This window comes from Crinia signifera, chromosome 1, assembly GCF_055691185.1.
Source record: "Crinia signifera chromosome 1, ASM5569118v1, whole genome shotgun sequence".
Classification (NCBI taxonomy): Eukaryota; Metazoa; Chordata; class Amphibia; order Anura; family Myobatrachidae; genus Crinia; species Crinia signifera.
Window position 1 is genome coordinate 174,751,059 of NC_139217.1, and position 14,346 is coordinate 174,765,404.

The 14,346-nt window shown below is 42.8% G+C and overlaps 1 protein-coding gene across 3 annotated transcripts in view; it reads right to left on the reverse strand.

Annotated features, from left to right (window-relative positions):
* Window positions 1-14,346, reverse strand: part of YTHDC1 (YTH N6-methyladenosine RNA binding protein C1) — a 52,417-nt gene that overhangs the window by 25,658 nt on the left and 12,413 nt on the right. The window contains exons 3-6 of one of the 3 annotated variants that reach the window (XM_083177720.1): window positions 8,662-8,984; window positions 5,948-6,290; window positions 2,914-3,003; window positions 2,270-2,323 (exon numbers count right to left, since the gene is read on the reverse strand). In XM_083177720.1, coding sequence (XP_083033846.1) covers window positions 2,270-2,323; window positions 2,914-3,003; window positions 5,948-6,290; window positions 8,662-8,984 — 810 coding nt within the window. The remainder of the gene's footprint in view (window positions 1-2,269; window positions 2,324-2,913; window positions 3,004-5,947; window positions 6,291-8,661; window positions 8,985-14,346) is intronic. The other 2 variants (XM_083177729.1, XM_083177739.1) reach the window with 2 other exon arrangements.

Below are 14,346 nucleotides of genomic sequence, written 5' to 3' on the forward strand. Positions count from 1 at the left end.
ACAGAGAAATAAGTGTGTCAATTATAGTGTGACCAATAAAGAGCAGCAATTATCCAAATATAAAATGTATGTATATAGAAATATTGGAATATTAAATAAACTAAGTGCAGGGAATCAGGAGCCCCAATACTCTCCATATATACGTTGATGGGGATACGGTCATTTGGTCTACAGCATGATGGTCGACATGGGTCTAGGTCGACATAGGAAAAGGTTGACATGGTTCTAGGTCAAAAGGTCATTAGTTAAACAGGTCATTAGTTCAACAATGGTTAGGTCGACATGGGGGTTTTCACTATTTTGAGCTGACATGTCCCGACAGGCGGTATTTCATGCCATACCATCCACTAGGGCATGTGGGAGAATAAAATAGTGTGCCGAGCACATCGAGGCACCGTGCCCGACGCATTGAGAGTGCAGCGAGGGGATGCGGTGCACTTAAAACTGTGTCCATGTCGACTGTGTTGACATCCAGGTAAAACAGTAAAAAAAAAAACATGTCGACATTTTGACTATCGACCTACACATTGTCAAACTAATGACATGTCGACCTTTTGACTGTCGACCATCATGCTGTAGACCAAATGATCCCAACCCATGTTGATGCATGCATTAAAATGGTCACCCAGCATTTCTCTGCAGGAGGTAGAAAGATTATCTCACCCTGTCTACAGAAAGGGAGCATGCCAAAGGTTGGGATAGTGGCTAAAAGACTAAGGGCCAGATGTACTAAGCTTAAAATGATAAAATGGAGAGTGATAAACTCTGTAACAGCCAATCAGCTCATAACTGCCATGTCACAGGTTGTGTTTGAAAAATGACAGGTAGGAGCTGATTGGCTGTAGGTTTATCACTCTCCATTTGATCACTTTTCAAGGCTTAGTACATATCGCCCTTAGACTGATTCTCCCATCTGGCCTGGACTCCAGGTCAAATGTCCACCACTGCAGACTAGCATTTACCGGTTGCCAGAAGTTGCTCTGGTAGTCTAGTGGGTGGTGCAGAGAGCACAGGAGCTCCCACTGCCAGCAATGCGGGTGGTCTCCGACACCAGTTGTGAAAGCCCGACTATGTTGCTCCCTGTCAGCAGGAAGCAGTTACACCTGTCCCCCTTATGCATTCAGCTGCAGCTCTGGGAGATGACCCTGCATGCAGAGCAGTTACTGCCCAAGTCACTGATCGTGTCATCAGTGCTGCAGCCAGCAACTGGAGCTTGGGGTAGTTTGAGAGGCAGTGAGGGTGTCCTCTAGGACTCCTTTCACTGTCTAAATGTAAAAGAAAATTAATGCCTTGAAGGGACACAAAGAAGCACTAACTCCAAAATAGTGCCATTCTCTGTTCGGAATCAAACTGAAACTGGTAGCCTGTAACTGGGGGCCAGGTATAGAGGAGAGGGAGGCTTGGGCTGGTGTGAAGTAAATATTAAATACAGTAAATGAAGCCCAGACTCATCCCAGCCTGGGAAACTTGTACCCCCTGAGAGTACACTGCGGACTGGATAGGGGTACTTGAAAACAATATTGGTAATGGCGGAAGAAGTCTCCCAATGCGACAGATGAACCACGTTGCATCACTTCCGGTTCTGTCTGCAGTGTCATTACTGTCTTTGTGCTTTTGACCAACCAGAAATCCACTGGGAGCTACCTACGTTGTCCACAGACTTTAGCAATCATCTGCCCCGCACTGACACCAGTGGAGGAACCCCAGAGAAAGTACGCAGCCAGACAAAGGGGCCAGATTCCTCCACTGCTACTCTTTAATATAAGGATAGGCATCCTGTTTACTTCCACTCCACGCAAGTACTGTGGATATTTCAAATTGAGAGGAGGGGTACTTTCATAAACGAAAAGCCTTATCAAGGGGTACGGGAGAGAACATTAAAAAATAAAAAAAAATATGGGGACTACTGATCTATAATCTACAGGCTATACCCAGTGCCCACTAGTGGTGGAAGAAGAAATATGTTTTTTTTTTTTTTTTTACAGGTGCAGAACAAAACAATGAAAAACAGATATACAAATAGGCTTCAATTATTACAAAGAACACATTACAATACATAAGTTTATGCTTTGGACACAGTATTCTTGTAAACTGATAAAACTGTAAATCCATGTTTATGCTTTTGAAACATTTCCTATTCAAAAGTGGGATGCTTTATTAAACTGTTGCATAACAATGGCAATCCTTTAAAGTGGAAAGGGAGGGAAGAGAATTAGTCACTGAAGTAAAAAAATAAATAAAAAAAATAACGGAAAAATGTAAAATATACCTTTTCGAACATCACGAACAGAAGAGGGCAATTTTTCATGCTTCTTTTCTGAACCTGCATTTAGTCAAAGTACATGTATTCAGATTGTGCCTTCAGATTAAAAAAAATACATTTTCAAAACAGCTGTTTTCAAAGTCATGTAGGGGGGAAAAAAAATGATTTAAAAAAAATTCAGGTTTAGTTTTCCAAAATAACAAATCTGAGCAGACAAGATGCAAAATGGTGCAGACAACCAGTAGCTTCCAATTCTCTGCACAACTTTGCAGAAATGTTTTACATAAAGAGGGGACTGGAACTCCTCATGTTTAACATGTCATTCATAAAAGGAATTTAAAAAACTCTCTTAATTAGCCCTGCTAGTTGAGCAGTTACAGAAGGGAAAGTGTCCAAAGAGCGTAAGAATACAACACATTCAGAACCACCAATATACAGGGAAGGACAACTTCCCAACCATCACAAGATTAGAGGCTTCAGAAATTTGGTATTTGTTTATATATGAAAGCAGAGCAAAGGTCACAAATAGTCATCCACAGGCCCCTCCAAACTAGTTATTCATGCCAACAATGAACTTTGCTATTTCACCTGCGCGTCAGTTTACGTGTGTGGAAGAAATCGGAACAAGGAACTAAGAAAGGAAAGAATACCTGCATAAGAGTCTGATGCAGAACTTCCACTTCTATCAAACACAATTGGAGAAATACCTCTATCCCTTTTCCTTTCCTTCTGTGTCTGATCTAGAAAATATGTGAAAAGATAATGTAAGCATGGCAGGGGTCTCTCTAAATGCTCCAACAGCCAAGCTCTGATCAGGCAGGATTTCTAATCATCATTAAACTCTTCATAATCAGAGACCACTGCAAACCTACAAGCTAAAACCCTAACAGCCTTATGTGTGAGGTCCATGTGTTGCACACGACTGCCTGGACAGATTGAATAAATTGTATGGTGCTGCCATATTAGGACAATCACAGGGCTGTGCTAGCAATACATCTCATTTGAGATCTGATGTGCAAGAATAGAAAAGCTAGTTCCGCTGGTTATATCCACAAGGAAATGTTTGTTACATTTGGGGGGAGTGCAAATCGAAGCTGCTGCAACACAATAATTATAAGAACAGAAAAGAAGCCTCCACCAAAAGGGGTGGATGAAAGATCTAAAATAATAAGACCATGCACTAAGTACACTTTAAAGCAGTGCTGGACAAATCCCATGAGTAAAGCAGATCTACGGCATTTTACCATCTCATATCTTTTAAAAGTTTCAGCTTTAGATTAATCACTTTCCTGTTTCATAAAATTTAAGCTGAAGCCTACATCAAAGTACCAAGTTCTTCATCTCGAACAATTCTGCACTGAAGCAAAGTAAATCAGTAATTCTGTTAACTGGAAATTCTCCTCTATGATTGGCAGGGTAATGAAAAGAACCATTAGCCTGCACATGTAGCACTGTCCTCATGAATATGACTGGACAGGTTAGTAATCATATCCTGCGGAAGTAAACAAACCATGATCTGATGGGTCCATCATTTTATTAGCCAAAGTAAGCAGGATATAAAAACAGAAGATAAGTTGAAAACAGACTGCTAAAACTTTCAACATGTTTAGGGTTCTTTAAATAATGATGGCTTTGCATATTGATGACCTCAAACATAAAAGAAACCTATAAAGCACTGCTCTATTTTAAACATCATAGTAATCGTTCAAATTCTTGAAAGTAAAGCCTTTAGGCGGCTTTAAGAAAAAAAGATAAAATACTGGATATGTGTTGGGTTAAACTGAGCCAGGTGACCCTTTCAAATAGCAATATAATCACAGAAATAAACAAATATCAATATCCTGCAGCTTACATGACAGAAAAAAAGGAGGTATAAAAATAATAGTGCAGTAAATCTGAGAAAAAAAAAAAAAAAAAACCATGTTCAACATGGGAAAAAAAATAGTTTCATTGTCTTGGCACAGCTGAGCCCACAATGTATTTTTTTCTGCAAAAGGCAAAATCTTTTGAAATGAATGTACCCCTTTCAAAATGGCAGGTGGAGCAAAAGGCGGAGTAGAATTGGTATTAAGAGGCAAAGCTACTGTACATCAAAATCCTATCTGCCCAAGCAAAGTAACCAACGGCTAAAACCTACAGAAACCATTTAATTTTTAACCACTGTCACGGCTTTTGGTGCTTCCTCATGTCAGTCGCTACAGTAAACGGTGACAAAACATGTAAATTAATTTTAGTTGCCCCTTTGGAAGACTTTAACTCCTGTAGAGGTCACATGTACAGACATGGAATTCCGGGTCAACAATACTTCAGTAAAAGGTACACTAAAGGAAACCGACAATGATGAGAGTTCTCAAAGTTTACACAATAAAAAAAAACAAGATTGTGCTTTTGTTGTAAGTTAGAATGTAATGACATGCCCCAAACCAGAGTATAAAAAGGAAATTAAATGGCAGACAGAATGGGGCAACTGTAAACGAATACAATGCACCTTTATCACTGCATTATGGAAAATATCTACAAAGTGCTATGAACGATTGCCAGTCATTAAAAACTATGCATTTGTAAGGTGACTGGATGCTAGAAAAGTGATAGATTGATAAATGCATCCACAGATGATAAACAAACTGCAATGTTACATAGCAAATTCGTGAGAAAAAAAAAGCATCCATTCAAATTAAATATGTTAAATCCCAATACTCCTTACTTAGCTGAACAGCTGCAGTCTTGTGTTTGGTCCAAACACATTTATTTATTTTTTAAATGGTACTTTAAGTGTAATTTTTATGTGCTTGTGTGTATTTTTTGGATGCCTATTAAGTGGTGTTTTATGGTGTTACGTGGTTTTACAATGTTCAACAGCTGTAAAAAAAATAAACAGCAAATTGTGGTTTAATAACAACTAGCATATATGAATCACACTTTCAAACTTTACATTTTCTAGAATGATCTTTGAGGAACTAGGTTGGGAGTGCCTGATCTAGAATATAAAGTACATTTGCACACGGAGACATTAAAAAGAATAGAACATCTACAAGGAAGCAGGTACTTTATGTGTGTGATATCGGATGCAGCTAAATTCACAAACCAATTGTGTCAGTTAAGCCCTGTACACACGGGGGAGATATATTGCTAGCAATATATGGCTGAGCAATATATTGCTCAGCTTCTCCTATTAATCAGCGACCAGAGATGGTCGCTGATGAAAGGGAACCTCTGCCGGCGGTGCCGCAGAGGTAATCAGCTGGTCGCTCCTGCGACCAGCGATTAGAAAGGGGCTGAAAAAGGGAGCACGCACCCGGCGATTTATCGCCGGGGCACACTCCCATCACTGGCAATAGTCGCCTGCGACCATATTCCCAGTGATTTCAGCCCCTATCGCCCCCGTGTGTACACAGCTCTACAGCTTGACAACTCGCTTCTTTATGGTAGTTATTGTTAAGCAACTAATGATCAGAGGAAGGCGCACCCACCACAAAGAGCATTTTTATGTTTGCTCTACATCAGTTTCATAATTTTTTCTTATTTTAAACCTTGTAAGTTTTCTAGGGAGAAACGGGGGTTTCCCCTGGAAGTAATTTTTAGCTATAAGAAAACGGTTGACAGTTTGTACAAGCGCATTTAATGGAATTATTCATTTTACTGATATGTATTCACATATGTGAAATAGTAGACATTGAAGCTTACCTGAAATATCAGAGCCTGAACCAGAACGAATGGAATCCCCATCAGAGAAAGAGGCAGAGTCAGAATCTGAGTCACTGGCCTCACTACGAGTATCATAATCATTCCCCTCTCGCTGATCTCGTTCATGCTCCTGGCCATATTCTTCTTCCTCTTCCTCACCCTCCTCCTCTTCAGCTTCTTCTCCTTCATCCTCCTCTTCCTCCTCCATCCCTTCTTCATTCTCACTGTTTCCTTCAGAGGACTCGCTGCTGCCACTATCCCTATCTGACCCATAATTTTCAGAGTTGCCATCAGAGGAGCGACTTGATCCGCTTGGCCGTCTGCCCGAGTCATGCCTTATTTTCTAGTAGAGAGAACAGTAAAAAATGAATTTAGCCTAAAATCCATCTATAGTGATCTTACACTGAGGAATATCTGTTGTTTTCAGCACTGGGCTATAACTGCAGAGACAGGTGTGTTTTTTCATTGAGAGACCAGAGAAATTCCAGAAAGAACCATTTGAAAAAGTTTACATAATAAAAGGTGTTCATAAAATGTATAACAACCTATTGCCCTATAGGGCGGTATTCAATGAGGCTGATTCGCCAGGTTTTTATGGCGATTTTGTGCTGTTAGGCGAATTTTTGACTAAAACGGTGAATCACCCTATTCAATGACCAGATGGCGAATACATTTCAAGGTTTTTTTTCGCCATGATTCACCGAGTAGCAATCGCTATCTTTTTATGGTGAAGTGAAATGTGAACTTTTAAAAAGTGTTTTGTTTTTTACATTTGGTGTCAAAAAATTAGGAATTTTATTCTGAGGAGGGGCATGCTATTTTTATTCATGTGCTGTAAGCTGTAATACATACATATACACATACATACATATATTATATATATATATATATATATATATATATATATATATATATATATATATATATATATATATATATATATATATATATATATATATATATATATATATATATATATTTTTTTTTATTTTTTTTTTACACCAGCCAGCAGGGAGCCGGAGCCGAGCCGCTCATTAGATATTCATATATTCACTTCACCCGATCATTACATCTGCATGATCGGGTGTAGTGAATATACCCGGTCCCCTACTGGCACCCCCGGGGGGCAGCCTGTGCTGCCTGGCACCCGGGGAGCCCACCTCCCCCCCACAAACGTTCTGGGGCAGACAGGGAGACTTCCATCTCCCTGCCTGCCACCGTCCTCAGGCTCCCTGCGGCATCGCCGCAGGAGTTAAAATTCGCCGGTCAGGGGCAGCGAGCCCATGACTCGTTGAATACTGGAGCCGGCGAGGCTCTGGAACGTGGCGAATGTGCAGCGAATCCTAAACAGGATTCGCTGCACATCGCCAAAATCCTCATTGAATACCGCCAATAATCTCCTCCTTGCAATGACTGTTTTATATGTATTTCTAGAACCATGGTGGTTGGGATCTTATAAAAAGGAGAGCTGCTATTGTTGGTGTATTGGAAGCTAATTTTAAATTACAACTAAGTACAATAAAGAGTTGTAGTTCCATCACACACCCCCAAAAAAACCCTGAGGACTCCAGAACTAAAAAGCTTACTACCAGGAATTTCAAGCAACCATTTTTATTCCCTAATCCAGATATCCTATTACCAGCGATGTATTAGGCTTGCTGTGAGCCAATTTATTCTGATAATCTGGCCATGCTGTAGTTTATCAGGGATATTTCTCACCTGCCTGGTGGCGGTGAAGCAAAATCCCCCAAAACAGCCCTGTTTTCCAGTGAAAACTGGGCTCATACATGCCAATGACAAACACACTAAGCTCCTGGAATAGTTTTAAATAAAATGAATCATTTATTCTTTTTAAGGTTTTAAAAAAAAAAAAAAAAAAAAAAGGGGGCTATCTTAAATACAAAACGGTACAGTGTCATAGTTAGTTCAAGAGAAAAATATAAATATATGATTAGAATGAACAATTTTACTAATACCGGCTAGTTTCACCTTCACTGTTTCATCAGGATGCTGAACGAGTCTCAGCATCCTGTTGAAGCCGTGAAGGTGAAACTAGTCGATCTGAAGAAGACTGGATCCCAGTGGCACTGTGCAGGTTGCCACACAGCCCACCTGGGAAGTCTGCCAGCAGACCCTCAGCCACTACAGCGCCCTGGTAAGCATCAACAATTTGGATACAAAAATCACACCTGCTACCTTGTGCAAAGTACGACTTTTAACCGGATATAAAAAGGTTACCCTCAAGGGACATTGCTTAACACACCACCACCTCTTGAGGAGGATATATATCCCTTTGTTTTAATACGTGTTTAATGCATGTTTGTCTTGTATTGTATTTTATTGTCAATCCATCCCCAGTGTGTATACCGGTATTAGTAAAATTGTTCATTCTAAAATCGTATTTATATTTAAAACCTTAAGAATACAGAATTAATTTTATTTAAACCGATTCCAGGAGCATAGTGTATTTGTCATTGGCATATATGTGGTTTTGCGCAGAGTATACCATTCTTCCTTGTTCCGAAACACCCAGGCTTCACTGAAACATGAGAAGTCACGCTTTTTATTGGGTGATCCAATTTGGATCATCCAATAAAAAACATTGGTAAAAAGTCAGGAAAAACTGTTGGAAAATAAAGTTTCCCACACCTGTTTTGTTGGGGATAATGGGATATCCCTATTAAGAAAAACAAAACACAATTTGAAATAGTTACCTCAGGTGCTATATCTGGAGTGTTGGATTTGGGTCTCCTTTCCGTTTCTCTTTTTCTCATGTACATTTTATCCTGTGGTCCTTTAAACCCATCACGACCTGTGCTGCCTGAGTGATGAATTCTTCTATCACCATCTGGCCTCCTGTTTCGGTCAGGTCTCGGGAAGTCATCACTCTTGTATTCTGATGCTTGCTTTCCTTTGGTGCTGACAGGCCTCTTTGCACTTGCAGACAACCGTTGAGGTGGTGGTCTTGTTATATGGGATGACTGTTTCTGTCGCTTTGCTTCAGGCATTTCAACTCGGTCAATTTTTCTTTTGGACCCTTCAGGAACAGATAAAAAAAATAGAAAAATTTATTGTATTGAATATATTGTTAATCTGAATAAAAAGGGTACATTAAATATTATTTGTATTTCTGTACATAGGTTTGCCACTTTTGTATTTAATCAGCTGCTGGGGCTCTTCCATGAGGAGTAACCAAATTACTAAAATGTGTACACTAGATACAGCTTGAACGTACATACACACAATCAGAAGTCCAGGACAGCAATGGAAAGTCCACAAGTGCAAAATTATTAAAATAATCTTCACAGAACAAGAACAAAGCAACATATAAATATACTAATATATTGGTCCTGCCTGTAAAATCCTTTTTTCTTAATCCATGGTGGACACCCGGTGTGGGTGGAGCTTCAGCTACAGGCACCAAGAAGATTGATAATCTTTGAGTGCAGCCCAGGCTCCTCCTCCTCCACTCCCCTACAGGCTTCAGTTTGGTTGACCAGCTAGCCAGCAAGGGACAGGTAGAGAAAGAAGAAAAAAATCATGCAAACTAGAAGGAAGACAGAAGGTTTCCAGATAAAAACCACTCAGGATACAAAGCCCCTGCTACTGTCAGAACAGTGCGTGAGGGTGGGCGCCCAGCATGGATTAAGAAAAAAGGATTTTACAGGTAGGACCAAAATCCATTTTTTTCTGTCATACCAATGATTGTCACTGGGACGTCCTAAAGCTGTCCCCTCACGGGAGGGAACGCACCTGAACTGCACTGAGGACACATCGCCCAAAAGCAGAATCTGCCGTGGCGAATGTGTCAAACTGGTAAAACCATAGAAAAGTATGTGGAGAGGATCATGTGACCGACCGACACAGCTGAGTGTTGAGCAGCCCAAGTGGGCCCCACCGAACGAGTACAATGGGCCCTTATTCCTACTGGAACAGCCTTATTTGCAGCCAAATAAGCTGGTTTGATAGTTAGGCGCAGTCACCGAGCCACAGTCTGTTTAGAACTAGAGCTTTTAATTCTGGAGAACTTTCCAACGGAGAAAAGGCAGGAACAACAATGTCCTGGTTTATGTGAAACCTAGATACAACTTTAGGAAGAAACTCCCTTGTTGTACTCAAAACCACCCTATCTGTGTGAAACACCAGATATCAGATATGGGGAAACGTTAAAAGCTGATAGGTCGGAAACTCTGCACGCTGAGGCAATGACTAATAGGAATACTGTTTTCCAGGTTAACCACCTGGGGTCCGTTGACTCCAGTGGTTCGAAGGCAGGATGCTGGAGAACCGAGAGGACCAAGGGTAGATCCCGTGGGGGAAGAGGTGGGATAAATGGGGGTTGAATATGACAAGCCCCTTGAAGGATAGTTTGAATAGCCATCCTTTTTGCTAAATTCCTCTGAAAAAGTATCGAAAATGCTGACACCTGCACTTTCAGTGAAGCCAAAAACGTAGACCTTTGTCTAGAACAGACGGTAAAAAAAAGTTAGAATTCTGGACAAGGAGAATTCACTGGGTGCCAGATTTCTTTCCGCACACCAGTTGAAAAAAAGCTTCCAAATGCTGTAATACACCGGACACGATGAGGGTTTTCTTGCAGCAATCATGGTTCTGATAACAGATACTGAGAAGCCTTTTGATATCAAGATCTCCATCTCAAGAGCCATGCTGTCAAAGCCAGTCTGCGAAGATCTGGATGCAGACATGGCCATTCCGGATCCACTGACATGGCCAGGAGGTCCGAGAACCATGCCCTCCGTGGCCAATGTGGAGCCAGCAGAATAGCAGTCACTTTCTCCTGCTTGAGGCATCTGAGGACTCGTGGTGTCTGTTGTTAACAGAGTCCATTCTGGGATGACAAACTGGCGTCCCTTTCGAAGATTGGGAGGATGAAAATACCAACTGAGAGATATCCGTGTCTGCCTGGACAGTACAAACGTCTGAGATTTCATGCCGGTTAGGGAGTGGTTTCAACGGCGTAGCATCTCCAGTTGTAATTGTCTGGAGTGCAACTGGCCGAACTCAAGCATGTTGAAGCATGATATCAGTTTTCCCATGATTTTCATGCACTGATGGACCGATACTCTCCTCTGTTTGAGGAATGTACATAGTAGTGCTCTGAGAGTCACTATCTTGTCCTCTGGTATGAAGACTCACTGCTGTCTGGTGTACAGAAGAGCCCCTAAATGGATCATCCTTTGCGCTGGAACCGTGCAAGATTTTTTTCATGTATTATCCATCCGTGCCTTTTCAGAAGGTCTACGGTCAGGTCCAGATGTAGTTGGAGGACTTCCGGGGACTGTCAAGAGATCGTCCAAGTACGGTAACAGACAAATTCCTTGGGCTCTCAAGGTTGCCACAATGATGACCATGACCTTGGTGAATACCCTTGGTGCGGTTGGAAGTCCGAAGGGTAGGGCTATGAACTGAAAATGACAGGAACCGCTGGTGATCTGGGTGAATTGGAATATGGAGATAAGCATAATGGATATCTAGGGATGCCATGAAGTCTCCCGGTTCCATCGTCTGGAGAATGGATCTCAGGGAATCCATTTTGAATTTCGGGATCTTGAGAAACAAGTTTAATTGTTTCAAGTTCAGGATGGGTCGAAATGACCTACTCCTTGCTGAGATGGAGGAACCTGAACAATGACTCCTGCTGACTGCAGGGTACGTATAGAGTTCCTCAGAGCAAATGCTTTTTCTGACTCCTTCGGAACGCCTGTTTTGAAGTACTGAGACGGAGGGCGACCCTGGAATGAAAGAGAGTAACCCTGAGATATTATGAAGGTCACCCACCTGTCCGAGGTGGTGGCCCGCCACGTCTCGGCAAATAGCAGCAGGCGTCCGCCCACCTGCTGGGGGTGGGCTGCCGCAACTTCATGCTGAAGGCTTTTCAGTCTGTTTGGGGGCCTGGCGACATCCTGCCCAGGACGGTTTTCCCCAGGACTGAGAAGTCTTCTTAACCTGGGGCTGAGCTCTTGCTGAAGACTGGTCCCTGGGCTTACCCTGTGGCCTGAAGGAACAAAAAGGACAGCTGTCGCCCCTTTGAAGGTGCAGACGGTAAAAATGCCATCTTAGACGTAGCCACAATCTTGTCTAGCTCCGGTCCAAAAAGGACCGAGTCTGTAAAAGGGAGGGCTTCTAGAGCACTTTTTGAATCTGTATCAGATTCAAACCAGAGTGCTCCCCTGGCAGTCACAGAGGAGGTTGATATGTTAGAAGACAGTGCTACCGCATCCAGCGCAGCCTTTTCCAAATATGTAGATGCTTCCCTGATCAGATCCACGGTGGACAAGAGGGTAGCTCTGCGAGTAATCTGATCCTGTACGGTGTCTGCCCATGATGCGATGGCCTTAGCCACCGATGTTGATGCCATCACTTGCCTAGCAGCAAACCCTGCATTGGTGAACATAGATTTTAGAGAATGTTCTATTTTCCTGTCAGTGGGATCCTTAAGGGAAGCCATTGTAGTAATGTGCATTTCACCAGACGCGCCACATGGGTGTCGCCCTGTGGTGGAGTTTCCCATTTTTGACGGTCTGCCGCAGCAAAGGGGAAAAACATCATAAGGCGCTTAGATACCATAAATTTTGTTTGGGTGTGCCCAGGCCTCAGAAAGTACTTCATCCAAATCTGAATTGGATGGAAATATGGGTAACTCCTTTTTCTTTTAAAAAGGAGTGTATCAGATGCTGCAGGTTGTGCCTCCTGGACATTAAGAGTAGACCTGACTGCTTTAATTAAAGCATCCACCCTGGTCTGTCATATACTCCTCTTTTGGAGCGTCGTCATCGTCATCATCATGTAATAACATATCCCCTGCATCATCTGAACTATCTGGTTCAGGAGTGACTAAGGGGAGGGTCCGTTTAGATGGAGATGGTCGCAACATAGATTTTAATGATGTAGACACCTGACCCAATCCCTTTACTGAGGTGGAAAGGCCCTGCACCCATGCTGGCTCTGCTATGGCAGGCTGTGATACCTCTGTATTAACAGATGGTGTGGGAGCCCTGGCTTCAGCTAACTGGGATGCTAAATCCTTTATAACAGAGGAGAGAGAAGCTGCCCAATCTGGTTGCGCTGCCTGAGGAGGTAGCAAAACTGGGGGGGGGGGGTCTGCTCTCAGGGGAAACCTCTGCAGAACAGCAGTCATATAAGCCTGCCTGATCCTGTGTGGAAGAATAATTTTCTTTGCACTTAACACAGGTGTAAGCATGTAGCCTAGGTGCTTCCCCCTTGGGAGCTTTCTGTGATATAAGTAGCCTACCGCAATGATTACACAGTGTAATGACAAGAAAACCTGGGCCTTGTACTTAATAAAACACAAGCAACAGGTAGCATGAATATGTGAAACACATATCATAGGCTGCTACTTACACACAGCTTTCAGCAGAGAAAGGAGAGACCAAGCACACAGTTCTTCTCTGATCAACACTAAAATAGTGTGGCACGGGAGGTAAATACACAAAGTAAAAACCTGGTCCTGTATGGGTGTATAGGAGCAGGAACGCTGGTGGACTTCTTCCCCTGTCAATGCTGCCTGAAAATGGCAGGCGGACACTGCTGAGGCGGGTAGAAGCTGAGCTCAGGCGGGAAACCCTGCAGGCTGCCGCTCTGAGCATGGAGGCGGAGAGCTGTGAATCAACCCCGCCTCTCCTGGAACCATCAGCGCCCTGCGCCAAAATGGTGCTTCTCAGTACGGCTCCTTGGTGGTCTAGTGGCTTCACGGAAACGACCATGAGCTACTGCCAGGGTCACCGGGGCTGCACCTACACCCGGTGACCTTACCGCTAGCGGTATAGCCCTCACGCCGTGAACGGCGAATAAAACCTTATGCGCCGCTAGATCTCTGGCACTGTGAGGAGAGGGCCTGCTTACCTGTGGCTGGGGAGCGGTGACCTCCGTGTGCTGGGAGGATTGGGCGACTGGTCTGACCATGGAGGCCAGCGAGTCGCGTGCATGCCACAGGTGACCACGCTTAGCTGAATGGCTCCAAAAAATAAAATAAAGAAAAATAAAATAACAGGGCTGAGAGCCCTGTTTCTTAGTACCTGTGCCTTGCGGCACCAAGAAAAAAACTGAAGACTGTAGGGGCGTGGAGGAGGAGCCTGGGCTGCACTCAAAGATTATCAATCTTCTTGGTGCCTGTAGCTGTAGCTCCACCCACACCCCACTGTCCACCATTGGTATGACAGAAAAAGCTCTTTAAATGAGAAAGAAAAAATAAAGATTCGCAAACACAGCATAAAGTTACACTAGCTGATGACCAGTGATAGCAAATACAATATATAGTGCATATTTTACTCCAAATTGGGGATCTAGAACACTCTTGTGCAGCCAAGTTTAATGGGAAAACTTATATAACAGTGTCCCTGATGGTTTAACAAAAGTCA